General features: G+C 41.1%; 1 protein-coding gene across 1 annotated transcript; it reads right to left on the bottom strand.

The window, feature by feature from the left end:
* Positions 1-617: 617 nt before the first annotated feature.
* LOC104442401 (vacuolar protein sorting-associated protein 8 homolog) lies at positions 618-12740 on the bottom strand. Its single transcript, XM_010055834.3, has 19 exons — positions 11068-12740; positions 9968-10279; positions 9632-9871; positions 9392-9512; positions 9164-9321; positions 8432-9065; positions 7357-7421; positions 7168-7269; positions 6942-7084; positions 6395-6450; positions 4960-5579; positions 4665-4855; positions 4279-4582; positions 3353-3640; positions 3165-3274; positions 2133-2454; positions 1282-1698; positions 948-1188; positions 618-850 (listed from the first exon to the last, which is right to left on the bottom strand). The coding sequence occupies exons 1-19, from the start codon at positions 12502-12504 to the stop codon at positions 825-827; spliced, it is 5787 nt and encodes a 1928-aa protein (XP_010054136.2). The 5' UTR covers positions 12505-12740; the 3' UTR covers positions 618-824.
* Between the last annotated feature and the right edge of the window lie 1943 nt (positions 12741-14683).

Here is a 14683-nt window from a genome sequence, read left to right as displayed (position 1 = left end):
TACTTCTATTGTTCTTCTCCTATCGTTTCTAATTTAGTGCAATGTCCACCTCAAGCTCATTAGGGCTAGCAGAGATTGCCCATGGCCTCTAGATCAAGGCGATTGACCTTAATTTGGCTTTGAGCTACCACGGTGACCATAGTCAGCCTCAAATTAGAGGCCGGTTCCGAAGGAGTAATGGAGGCACACGCGTAGGAGAGGGAGAGACGTGGTAGTGGATACATGCTTAAAATTGATAATATGCATGAGAGAACTCCGTGTTTCGTGTATGAATTTTATGCTTGGGAATGTTAAAGAAGCGGGAGAGAAGTTCGATTTTCGTTTGTTATCGTATGAGAATATTTGAGGACAAAAGACGTGCCATTTGCGAATGCGGTGGAAGTGGTAGAGTAATGAAGCAGGGTGATTAGCGTAACCTCCTCTAGTGGACTAGCTTGTGGAAGAATTAGTTACATACAACAGGTAAATTCATCACAGAAAATAAAATTTTAAGGTAGATATATCATGAGAGGTCTGCTCAGAATTTTTAATAATATAAACCCTCTCTTTTTTTCGAGTACTTTAGAGCCCTACCTTAGATTCGGGATTTTACTAGACATAAAGAAGGCACATATGCATAGAAAAATTGTGTAATGATTCCTCTATAAATTTTGAACGACAGAGAACCAACATCGTGCTCTTATACACAATTTTAACGCCTACATATGACATTGCATATGTCATCTTAGTATGTACAAGCAAGCAATACAATTGGGTTGGGGCAAGGCCATCAGTTGTAAAAAAAATTAAATTAAATAATTCACATATTTAAATTTGTTAGGCCATCAGCGGCTGCTGGTTCTCTCCTTTCCTGCAGAAGCATTTCTAATTTGTCAGGACCGAGTTAACCATTATAGCTTAGCTCTTCAAGTTTTCAAGCGACGATAAAAACTAGTGCCACAACTCACCAAATATATTTGTTTTCAGTGGAAAACGAATTGATGATCCCTTTGCTTTGAGGTCCCTAAGCTGTCTCTTTCTACTCTCTTTTTCTGCCTTAGTAAGATCACTGCTACTTTCTCCTGTTAAAAAGTCAGTCGCCTTCTTCACCTTTTCATGGTAAACAGCAGGCGGTGCGAGCCTCAACTGAGGTAGGCTTTCAATTTGAATTGATTCCTGGCCCTTCTGAAGACTATTCAATATGTCGAACTGAAGCACAAATTTGAACATGGCTCATCAGAAATATTTGACCGTGGATGAAAGATGATAAAATCAGAATACCTCAATATGATATTCTCTTACCCTTGATATTTGCTGAAGGCCGTAAGTGTTGTCTAGTCCATCGTTGATTCTCTCATGTGAAACCAGTAGGTTAGCCCCTTGCAACTGTTGATGTCTTGATGAGAGCTTACTCACTAGACCATTCTCTCCAAGGACTGATTTACTTCCCGATTTCTGACTCTTCTTCTTAGGCAAACAGACTGGACACCCAGAAGACAATCCTTTGCTTGAGGTTTCGCTTTCTGTAATTTCACATTGGATATGAGTGGCATGGCCACAATTATACACACGAACTGTGGAGCTAGTCGAATTCTTGTTGAGAAGACAATTGCATATACAACACACTATACTTCGAGGGGAATACCCATGGGATGCTCCTTTCTTCAGCACGCTCATAGTATAAAATGTGTCATCCTCTATCAAGGACTTAGCAGTATCCTGCAGTGGAAGGACAAAAACAACAAAAACTAAGACATACCATCAGGCATGAAAACCACAACCAAGTAATGCCTGCCCAATTGATAGAGAGACAGCCAAAAAAGCCATGGGGAGGACTATGCAGATGAGGAGACAGGGAATGCTGCTCCTGTTTTATGGATAACTACCAGTTTAAACTATGTAGATAACTTCTGACCAAAAAAAAAAAAAACTATGTAGATAACTATTGAGCTTCATCCCTCAACTATTTCCAGCCATGAATCAAAATAATACGCTGACTAGAAGTTCTGCCTCCCCTTTAAGGTATAATTAACAGGGGCTGCACAGTAATGCTGGAATTAAAAGAACAGATGACTAACTGCAAGAATTTCTAACACTCAGATTGCATTAATTGCAAAAACTAAATATGAATGCAAATTTAGTAGAAATTGTACCAGAATTCTTCTTTCAAAGCCATAGGTCCCGAGCATCCCTAAAATGGTAAGTTTGAAATCACCAAACTCCTGGCTACCATTTTCAGAAAGGAGTTTAGACATGATAGTTGGAAGCCGAACATATCCTATCATTCCCTCGACGATTTCTTTGATGAATTGAGATAACAATTTTCTCAAAATAGGAGCACCTCCATGAGAATTCAGAGTCCATTTAATTATAGGTGATGCATCATCATCCTGGGATTTGCTATGTATTCCATCATTATTCACTTCCGTGGATGTAAATTTGCCAGTAGGTAAGCCCAGTAATGGTTCGCAAAACCTGGACATTAAGACGTAGTAACTGTGAGAGTGAGAGAGAGAGAGAGAGAGAGAGAGAGAGAGAGAGTTCTTGATAAACAATCAAAATGGAAGAAATCGCATTTGGATGACATAAGACATGCACCCATGTCTATAGACAACAAAACTTCTACAAGAGCAGCAGTTACTGTAGCACTCCTTATAGTCTGCTTTTTTCAAGCAGTGCATGACGGGTCGCAGGCAAGGAACTAATTTGCTGTTGCAAATCAGTTGGGTGTCATTGAGGTAGAAGCAGGGTGTCACAGGTGTTACTAAACAGGTCAAGGGTGTGAAACTTCCAAAAATCTTGCACGTGATGCACAATTAAGAAGCTGCAGTTCTCAAGGAATGCCCGTGTGGACCCCAAGACCAGAAAAATAACAAATTAGAAAACTGAAACCACTTAAGTTAGTTATATCTTTACACAAACAAACAAGTTGCTTTCCTTATGTTTTAGAGGTAACATTCTTGCATCATACTGAACTTTTCCACACTCCATGCATCAAATTTTGGGCATGAAATGCAAATGGAAACATGATTGGCTCATGATGGAGACCATTTCTTAAAATGCTAATAGGAGGACCTGATATCAAGAGACAATAAAGATGGCAACTGTCAAGAAGAAATAAAACAAAGAAGGCAGCAGATATGTCACATTGAATGATGAAAATATATGGATCATATTCAACTTACGAATCAAGCAATTTGAACCACAGGGTCTCTGACTCTTCAGGATTCAAACGAGGTGTATTACGCTGGCATAATCCAATACAAAGATCCAATGTTCTCCGTATATCATTCACCTGCACCTAATTCATTTAATGGGCCAAAATGTGAAAGTTAAGCAGAAACCTCAGCACAAAAAGGTAAAATGCACAAACCTCCTCCATTCTTAATACTGTGCTGAAATGTCCCAAGCTATAGGAATTGCCTCGTGTCGCCTCAGAAGTGGCATCTATCATAGCAGCATCGAGTTTCTCAAATTTTTCACTGAGGCTCGACAGTGTAAGCAAGAGAGCACTCCCAACATCACCAACCCTTTCCAACAAAAATGCAGCCGCATCTGTAATTCCATACTCCTGACAAAGTTGTAAACAGTGCTCCACCCGGTAGCTATCAAATGTCTCCAAGAATTTAAGAACTGAATGGCGGTCATATCGACATAGTAACTGCAGAAATAAGGTGCAAGATTAAAGACCTGAGTATCACAATCAAGTTACTAAAGAGCATAGGAACTTTGCAACCAACAAGAAATGTTCGTACTCCAATGCAAACAAAAAGGTGCAGGATATCTCGGTGATTTAACAAGCTTAAAGGCATTTAGCACCTACACCTCCTTTGACAGTTGTACAAGCGATAAAACATCAAAGATTATGAGGCCTGAACAAGGTTGTTTACACCAAAATCTCAAAAAAGAACTCCATCTTCTCGTTTCCCCATTTTCATTTAAACCATTTCGTTGGTGTTTTCCTTGACTAGGATTCACTTTCATATGTCCTACCAGCATTCTGTCTCGTATATAGAGGATAGCAATTGCTGCATGCATAACGATAAGCATAACATAGAGCTTGAGAAGGGCGATGATGCAACACCCCAACGGGAACTCAAAATGCTATGGCTGTTCTTTGTTAACAGAGAATATATGTTTTCCTAGGTCATGTTCGAGAACCACAGCATAAAAGAATATCTACAAAAAACATCCTGCTACCAAATATAAACAACTCCTGCAGAGAAATGACGGGTATATGTATTATCACTTGGGCAACATTTACAAAATCCGAGTACAATTTAAATGTGTAGCAGTCACCTCAAAATAGTGTTCAATCATGTCCTCAGTGACATGAACAGGATTGTTGCGCAAATACTTAGGGAAATCAGAGATTCTCCCCAAGTACGTCTCAACTCCTCTTAACCGAGCATGTCCACTTGTTCCATCGGGGGTACCAGCATTACGCCTCCTCAAGCATGAGAAATCAAGGGTCCCAGAGAAGTGTACTTCAATTATTGTCTTTAGATATAGAAAAAGGCTTTCTGGATGGGAGTTCAGTTCAGAGAGAATCTGTGAACCTTCTGTACTGAAATGATCAATAACCAACAAGAATGTTCCTTCTCTGTATTCAAATAAGAAGCAATTAGATAGAAGAACATCCACGAGAGATGAGCCTGAAAGTTCACAGTCAGCAGAAGCATTACCTACTCAAGTCAACCAGTGCTGGAATTCGAGAAAGAACTGCTGAGTGAAAATCAGCATGCTCAGTGTCATTGAGATGTAGCAAAGCATTGTTGATGTAGGCAAAGGCATGTATAGGTTCATCCACATCTTTCATATAACTATCCAAAGCAGCAATATACTGATCTTGGATAGTATAAATATAGCCACAAACCTAATAATAAGGAGCAGATCTCTTAGCTCTAATAGACACTGATAGATTTTGCAAACGAAAAAGGAGTATACCTTTCAGCTCATAATTACAGATAGCAAACATACCTCATAAAATCGTGCCTTTTCACATAGGCATAAGACGTAAGACGTGTCCCACTGATTCTCAGCCACTGTTTCCAAAAGGGAAAGTACCTGTTTTTCTCTCATTTTATTACGTTCTTCTCCCGGAAGAGAAGCATTTTCTGATGTTAAGTGCTCTAAAATCCGGTTCAATATGTCTTTTGGAATCTTTGCTCTTTCACGCGTAACAAAAGATGCAAGGAACTCATAAACGTGTCCAATGTCTATTCTTGAAGGCCAGGCATCTGCAGATTTATTATTAGACCCTCCTTGACCATCTACTTGAAAGATGTCCTCATCAAGGATACAAATGAGAGCATTTACCAAATCCTGAACCACTTTGTTTTCCCTGGTAGGATCAAATCCCATCTCCACGACTTGGTTGGCTGAGTCATGTGCAGAAAAATTGGATTTTTGGATATCATCTTCTACAAAGGCACATCTTAAAACATCTAAAGTAGCTTCAGTGTCTAATTCTAAGAGATGATACAAATTACAGTAGACTCCTTCAGACAACACTCTTGAATTTTCTGACTTTTCCAGTAAAAACTGCAAAAGTTCCGCCCTAAGAGAGGGAAGGCGGGTTGGGGAAATACTTCCATGTCCTGCAAAAAACAAATCTTAAGCTTCACTAGAACAAGATCTATCTTATAGGGAAAACAACAGAGATAATGGTTAGCAACAATAGTTTCTACTTTACATCAAGAAGAAGAGGAGAAGAAGCAAAGAAAATAGGCTTAGCTTGCAACATATATAAAAGGGATTTATAACCAGCACGGTAGTGCAGAGATTACTTATATTGATCTTTTTTCCTTTTTTTTGGGGGGAGGGGGGGTTCCATAAAGAGGACACAAAAAAGTCAGAAAGATAGGAGAAAAGTACACACAATCCTATGAAACAAACAACGAACAACTGAGTCTTCAAAAATATATTCAGCAACTAAGGTAGTTTACTTGAAGCAAACATGGTTAAGTACATGCAAATGTCATTCCCATTTCTTTACATGCTCATAAGCCGTTCAATATCACGCCTCAAAGATCTAACTGCGTCCGTCCAAAGTGAGCTGTCAGAAATACCGATAGCCACACCTTTGTTTATCGATATCAGTAGACAGAGACTCAGTATACAATCAATAGAAAAACAAAACACAGCCTGCAGAATCATAAGCAAGAGAAATTGCATATGGAGAAAAAAGGAAAAAGGAATGAAATTTAGATAAAAGCAAGGCAATAATAACCTATGCTAGATATCCTCCCTGAAGATTAACCATAGAAGGGACCTCTGATATAAGTTTTATTATAGATATTTAGCAACACTCGAGACTCTTCACTGCTATCAGACTTCCAAGTGCTCAACAGCCTATTACTCTAGCAAGAGCCAAGGAAAAGGAAACTCCACTTTTGAAAATTGAAATACATACCAGGAGGGAAAGCAAGACCAGAAAAGCAATACTTTAGGTAAACAAGCATCCTGTACCTGTTCAAAACAGCACCAGTGGATAAGGTTAAAATTTCTAAAAAGCTGAACATAAAAATGAATGCATTGTAACACCATGTTTTCAGCAAGGATAACACCTAAGGAGAATCTGAACCATTATCTCAACCTTCTTTTTAAGGGTTAAAAAACCCTTTTAAGGAAAAGAATTGCATCTTATCTGTTTGTGTAATCTTTGAATTGATCTGCAAATGCTTTCAGTGAAGGGCCCATTTAGTCACACTTTGAATTCCATATAAACAACTCTCTCCATGAACTAAAACATCATCACACTTAAAAATCTTCAGGCTCATCTCAGATTCAGAAGCATCTGATGAGCTTGGGTAGGCGCTCTGGCTTGATACTATAATAACGTACACTTCAGCCAAGAACAAGTGGCATATCATGAAAATATGAGAAGAAGATCTAACTAAACAAAAATCCAAGAGTTATGCATGCATCAGCAAAAATAGAAAGCCAACAAGGCAACATACCCAAGGGCAGCAGCACTCTCCTTTGGACTCTTGCAAAAGACTACCAACAACTCCTCCAGAGGTGATCTGAAATCATCCAATCCTCGGTTGAAAAGATACACCAATGCACAATATAACCCATGCTCCCGGCATAATTTAACAACCTACAAGGAGAAAATCACAAAAACTGTTCTTAACGGATGAACCTAAATAACTTTCCAAAAATTATCTTGAAAAATCTGCAGACCTGATTGAAATCCAATGAAGATATGTCCATGTGAAGGACACACTGTTCAACTCGCTGTAACCACCCTTTGCTGCTATAGTGTTCCACCAATGCTTGCATTATCTATAGTAAAATGCCCCATTGAGTGCAGTTTGAACTCTACCTTTACATAATTGGCAGGTTTTATATGATTAAATACTATAAAGATACCTCAGGAGGTAGAGAACTGAGCATATCCTTCAATATATACGGCTCCAAAAGCTCCAAGAATGTGTCTAGATATAACATAGAGTATTGTTAGTATCAAACATTCATTACTTGTCCGTAGATAAACAAGTTGCACCTAGAAGCATCACAATGGAAGCACATACAACAATATTATTGTATGATAATGGAAGCCATATATATATACCTTGTGCTAGCAAAATTACAGCTGAATGCCAGTTGCAAAATGTGATGTTCAACATGGGTAAGTAGATCGCAGAAAATGACACAAAAGGGGAAATAAAACAGATTGGATTCTAGGTGAGACACCAAGCACATAGATCAAGTCATTATCACATCGCAATCTAACTTCAAAACCACAACTTTCAATAAGGTCGCTACATTTGAAAATCCTACACTTCTCGAGATTGGACACTGTAAGAAAATTATAGCACGCTGGTTTTCTTTTCTTCCGTGAGTGAAAATAAGGCCACAAGAAAAGTGCTAGGTGAACTAATACAAGGTTTCATCACAGAAATCAGTTTCTAGGAGGCCCCATAAAATATTGAAAGTACAGAGAATATTTACAATAATGTTAAAAACAATTTCCCAGCTTCTGGTGGTAGTTTGTTATGATTGTCACCAGGATGAGACAAGGATCTACTCTCATGAGGATTTCCTTTCATCTATCATTAGTGATAGAGTAATTAAATACTTAATCACATCTTTATTTAACAGCTCAAGCTTTTAGAATAGTTGTCAGTAGTCTCACAAATTTTCACATGGTATCACAGCAGGAGGTCCTAAGTTCAAATCTTTCTAGGCCCCTATTTGCCTCCCAATTATGTATTTCCACACTTTAGGCTTAGCTCAAAGTCCAGCCTACGCATGAGAGGGAGAGTAATTAAATACTTAATCATACCTTCATCTAATAGCTTAATTTTTTAAAATAGTTGACAGTGGTCCCACAAATTCTCACAATTAGCGAGAGACTATAAATTCATCTTCACAATACAGAACATAGGATACAGCTAGTTTTTGCTTCTCAAAAAGAGGACTAACAATAGACATGCAAGAATACCTCTATGTTGAACAGCAACAAATCTGGAGAAGATCTCATCGAAAAGAATGTCCTTTCTGTTGATGTGTACGCAAAATTCAACGGCAACACCACCGACACGGGTAAATTGTTCTTTTATTTCATTACGTACGGAACTGCTTCTAGTCATGTGGTCATCCATTTGTTGTACTTTGCCAATTTGATTGCAAAATGCCACTGAAATATAAGAAAATACCTCATCTACATACGAAAAAAGCAACTCCACTAAGTAAGGCATTATGGCATCTTGAACAGCTTGCAGTGTCCTAGGGAGGTCAATGACCCCATGGGCTTGGCCATCATACAGTGTGATAGCCATGTTCAAGGCACCCATCCAATCACCCGCTTTCCGTAAAACCTGAATCCTTTCCCTCCAAGGTAGGAGGCGTGAAATAACAAGATGGACGGGTCCAAGGATGTAAATAGACGCGCCCCTCACAGCCATAGAGTTGTGATAAGCTTTCTCAGGGTTTCCAAACAGATTATTGAAGTGTGTATGATATGCCATGAGATCATCTCCAGCAACACCATCAAGAGCAAAACTTGTCTGGTGAATCATATTACCGTCCCTCGAGAATAAGCAAAGCTGTCCATCAACTGTCAGAACCACGAGCATCTGAGAAGTATAAAGCCCTCTGTCACTAGCACTGTTCACATTGTTATGAAAACACTCCCCTAGTGGAGAGTTGAAATCTGAGAACACGTGACACAAACCTGGTCATCTAACCAGGCAACTCCTACGGCCGTGCTGTCAAGGGACCACTTCCCATAAACTTTTAGTTCCGAGTTGACCAGCTTAGCAACTTGAACTTTCCGATCCCAAGCTATAGCAAGCAATGAGACTCGTTCAGTGGCTGCTTCGGGAGCATTTTCTGCAAAAGCTACAACCTTTAGAAGTCCTGATTCAACAGATGTCAAATTAAACATTGGATGAATACGTACCATCAGGAGAACCATATGCTTGCACCATGCACTTCCATGCAGTATGTGGCATGGACCCCTCCCGAACACCATCTGGCCTAGCCAATGTTGCATAAACTTTTAAAGCAGGACTGAGTCTTACCTGCAGAAATGAAATTCAATTCCAAACAATCATGATGAATAAACCTCCAGGACAGAGTAAGAATTGAAACAAAGTTTACAAGTACATGGAATTTGCGCTATTATCTGAGGACTTCATACCACCAGAGCAGTTTGGTGGGTGACCAATATGACCACACCTTCTTCGACCAAAGAGGTGCTTTCATTGAATAGTTTCCAACCAGCATCTGGCCCAACAACACCACCCATCATGCTACCAATACTGCTACTTGAAGCACTACTGTTCCCCAGGGAGGACGTTGAAACCACTCCAAAAAATTCATCATACAGAAGAGGTGATGCTGATAGGACAGTCCCAGTCTTTTGACCATCAAGGAGACACTGTTTCATTTGGCACAAGAAGAATGTACATCATGAGTATCCACAATTATCTCAAATAAATTAAAAGTATCGCTTAATGTCTAGAAAGTGTTTGACCTGTGTTTTGACGGAGAACCGATTAAGCAAGGGAACTACTGATAAAGTATGCAACAAAACCAGTCCATTGCTATCACCTGTAACTGCCTTAAATTGACGAGTAACTTGAGAATCCTGGCCTAGAAACAGTGTGTGTACTACTGGTGCCGTGTGTTCCCCACTAATAATTTTGGCGGCTGAGCCTCTCTGCAAATCCCAGACTGTAATATGCCCATCACCATAACCAGCTAAGAGCAGGTCTCCCTGCTGATTGAAGCACATGGAAGTTACCGAGGCATGAGATCGATCCCCTTGCAACCCAAGAATCATCATCTGGAACATTTATCAGTGAGCAAACGATAACCAGAAAAGTAATGCAGAACTAAAAGAAGAATGCAGCACGATGACAATAATCCAAGACACTATGCATGGGGACTCATGGTGGAAATTGGAATGACCCGAAGAATTCTTCTTTCAAGCTTAGCTAATTTGATGTATGTAAATGTAAGCTCACAGAAACTTCCCTTCCCAGTATATACTTAATGTGACAATGAGCACCATCTCTAAAAAGGAGGCCAAAACTGAGAGGCCGCAAATAGGATATATACCAGGGGTTGCGGAAAAGGCAGAAAGTGCTATGGAGAATGCAAATTAAAGAAGAAACAATCTTTTAGCTCAAAAAGGCAGGACAGGCCCAGATTTACCAATTCATGTCTCCAAAAAATTTACTTTTGAGGATTTATTGTGCCAATACTCCATGCAGAAGCAGGAATAATCCGATATATCCACAAAGAACTGTGAGAGGAAGTTCCTAGAGTTGGCAGATGACAAATCAGATGAATAAGTCCTTTTGGGTTTGGAGTTCAATAGCAGGCGCGTTATCAGCACCTGCACATAATTCTCCTTGAATAACGTATTGGCCATTGTGAACCTTAAGGGCACAAGAAAAAGCACAATTCCATTATGAAGTCATGCTTCAGTGCTCTTGATTTGTTGAGTCAGAGTTAGCAGTCACTTAATAAGAAGGAACATTGCAAAGTCCTTGATAAAGCTCATCGACATATGAGTAAAACATCCGTCAACGTTGTCATGACTAAATACAAACGAGGAAAAAACAGCACCTTGGCGTCCATGTTGTCAGCCTGAGTGGCAGAATACTTAGAAGGCAGAACAAGGATGACCCCTTTTGACATGCCGACGGCAACGAAATTAGGATGAACCCGCAAGACTTGGGGGGAGCCATGGTCACGTCTGAATGCCTGAGAAGAAATGGTCCGGGTAATAGCATTGTCGGAATCAACATCGAAGTATCCCAATGTGGTGGATCCCCTGCGGACACCCTCAAGCCTCATTGGCTGAGCCGCTGCACCCTCTTCCCAGTGGAGACCTGTGGACGCCTGTTTCCTCTCAATCTCTTCAGCCAACTCGAGAGGCTTCTTCTGCGGTTTCTTCTCGGGCTTCTCGCTCATCCTCTTGCTTTCCAACTCCTCAATTCTCTCTTGGACGAGCTCATCTATGTCAGCCGCTGAGCTCGAATTATCCCTATCTTCAGAAAGGCCATGCTTTTGAAGAGCTCCCTCGTTTCCTGCATCCTTCTCGCGGGGATCGTTGGCAATTGAGAGTGCCATAGCGTCGTCGGCGATTATCTCGTGTTCCACAGGCGAACCGTCAGCGACCTGGTCGACCTGAGGAGCGGAATCTGCATGGGACTCGACAGTGGAGTCTTGTTGGGCAGGAGGGGAGCTAACCAATGCCTCTTCTTCTTCCTCCTCCTCCGCCTCCTCCTCAAGTGCGGGAGATTCCGCATCAAGGCGATCTTCAGGAGCAGGATCAACGGCATGCCCTAAAGCGGATTGGAAGTCGCCCATCGTGCTATCATCGCCCTCGGCATCGTCCTTGGGCTGCAACGTCAACTGACCATCCAAGCCACGGAGCGCCTCGACGGAAGAGTCCAAGGCGTCATGGGAATTGGAGATGGAAGGAAAAGACGAGGCGGAGGAGGAGGAGGAGGAGGAAGGAGCGAGGAGGGCCCGGCGGGACTTGAGAGCGGCGGCGTGAGGGGTAGGGAGCGAGCGGGAGGCGGCGGCGGCGGCGGCGAGAGCAGCCCCCGGCTTGGCATTGGACCTCACCCCGCCAAACAGGGAAGGCAGCTGCCTAGAGGAAGAGGGTGCCCAGGGGGCGGAATCGGGAGGCTTCGGTCGAGAATTGGAAGAAGCAGGCCTGTTATCGTCGGGCAACGGAGGGGTGGGCCCAGGTGGGGATCTGGAGTCATCATCCAAGGAGACGGCGCCGGCGGAGGGTTGGCGTCGCGGCCGGGGCGGGGACGGAGGGGGAGAAGGAGAAGGAGAAGAATCGGAGAGGGAGTCGTTGAGGATTTCTTCGATGGTCCGGTGAGGGAAGGAACTCCAGTCTTCTCCGTCGTCTTCGCCGTCGTCGTCGTCGTCGTCGTCGTCGTGGCGGTGGGGGTCGTTCTGGGAAATAAGAAAAGAATCGACGTCGAGCTCCATGCGGGGCTGGGGAAGAGGGAGCTGGAGCTGCTGCTGCTGCTGCTCAGTCATGTCTATTGTCTAGTCCTCCCGAGAGTCATCCCCCGCCCACCTCTTCCGTTCCTTCCGGTTCCGATCGATCGGAGATGGAGATCGAGATCGAGGCTGAGACGGAGGCAAAAGTCGGGCGAATTGAGGCGCCGTGATTCAGTTTGGGATCGAGCTGAAAGGCCTCCGTCAGACTGCAGGCTCGTCGAATCCCCCTTGATCCGCTTCCAAATAAACATTCCCAACCAAGTTCCAATTAGGAAATATTTTCTCTCTCCAAATAACCGACCCGGAAAATATATATTATCTCTCTCTCTCTCTCTCCAATTAGGAATTGTATGTATCACAATTCCTTTCCTTTTTCATAGTTCTTGCATTTCGTTCTAAGAAAATCTAGATGTCGGTTTTTCTTCTTCTTCTTCTTTTGCATACATGCAAGGTGCGTGCATTTTTGCGCGTATTATGGAGCGAGTAGAAATGTCCCTATTCTTTATGTTGTTATTATTTTACTCACACGCAATTATATATGTACAATTTATTCATATTGTATCATAATTTATATCCACTTTATAACTAAGAAAATGACACAAATGGTCGGTGAACTTTATTTCAACGTAAACTCTTATCTCTGAAATTTTATTTTGTTCAATGTAATTTATAAATATTAGTCGAATATGTAATATGGTCCGTAAAATTTTAATTTATGCAATATGATTAATGAACTTTTAATTTTCCCCGTGCTTTTCATCATAAGCCACTCTTTTAAAAAGATTTAATTGTCAATTTTTTGCCGCGTGTGCATTTCCACCTGTACTATGTAATGTGAAGAAGTACTTCCATTTTTTTACGTTGTCATCACTAGTACCTCGCATTTGCACTTAAATTTATGAAATTAGGATTAAGGTATTATGATATTGATTCACAAGCATAATTTAAAAAGAAAAAAATTCATGGGGCAAGCTATAAGGGAGCATGTAAAAGCCACATCAATTTTGGTACTCCATAAAAACCTTTTCATATCATACTATTAATTTCTTTGTACTTTTATAAATATAATTCTGCAAAATCTTTTAGATGTCTATTTTTTTGGCATACGCACAACGTATGCGTATTTTTACTAATATTATGTAATGAGAAGGATTGTATCTATTTTTTAGATACACGTGTGTAATAAACACACAACACGAGTTGGATTCTTCAGACCGTACAAACAACTAATTAACTGTTTCGCTTTGGGGTTTCCATAGCTTCATCCTCCAATCTTCTATTCGACATCTTTCCTTTAGATTTGCATGCGAGTTGGGTCTTAAACCGTGTATATCTCGCAACTCTTTTCTATTCATGAAACCTATTGCAATTGTGTTAATTTAGTCCTAAACTTTTTATTGGCCAATTTACTCTTAAACTTTTTACAATTGTGTCAATTTAGTCCGTCCGACCAAAATTGGCAAGCCGACGCCGATGACATGGACGTCGATCGTTCGGCAAACGCTAATGTGGCATTTTTTTAAAAAATATTTTTTTTTTTTTTTTTCAAATTTTTAAATATTTTTGTATTTTTAAATTATTTTTTCTTTTTTTTTTTTTCCCAATTTTCTCCTTCCCTAGCCGGCCAGCGAGGTCAACCTCGCCGCCCACTAGCGAAGGCGAGACCCCATCAAATCCGACGAGCTCGGCCTCGCCCGGCCTAAGGCGAGGTTGACCTCGCTAGTGGCCAAGTGAGGCTCCTCGCCTAGGGGACGGCGAGGCTTGACCTTGCCATGGCTACGCAAGGCCGAGCCTTGCCAGATGTAATGATGGCGGCCTTGCCGTCGCTGGGCAAGGCTCGCCTTCGCTAGTGGCCATCGAGGGCGAGCCTCACCAGTGGGTGACAAGGCTGACCTCACCAGCCCTCCCCTCTTGCTGACCAAAGGAAGGAGAAGGTGGGAAAAAAAGAAAAAAAAAAAAAAAAAATTCAAAAATTCAAAAAAATATTTAAAAATTCAAAAAATAAATAAATATATATATTAAAAAATTGTTACATCGGTGTTCGCCGATCGGCTGTTCCCGGCCAGCATCTATGTCAACGCCGGCCAGCAAATTTTGGCCGGATGGACTAAATTGACACAATTATAAAATGTTTTGGATTAAATTGGCCAAAAAAAAAAAAAGTTTATAACTAAATTTGCACAATTACAATAAGTTTATAACTTTTTTGGTAATT

This window comes from Eucalyptus grandis, chromosome 4, assembly GCF_016545825.1.
Source record: "Eucalyptus grandis isolate ANBG69807.140 chromosome 4, ASM1654582v1, whole genome shotgun sequence".
Lineage (NCBI taxonomy): Eukaryota > Viridiplantae > Streptophyta > Magnoliopsida > Myrtales > Myrtaceae > Eucalyptus > Eucalyptus grandis.
The sequence above is the reverse complement of the archived record's forward strand: the minus strand, read 5'-3'. Positions and strand labels throughout refer to the sequence as shown.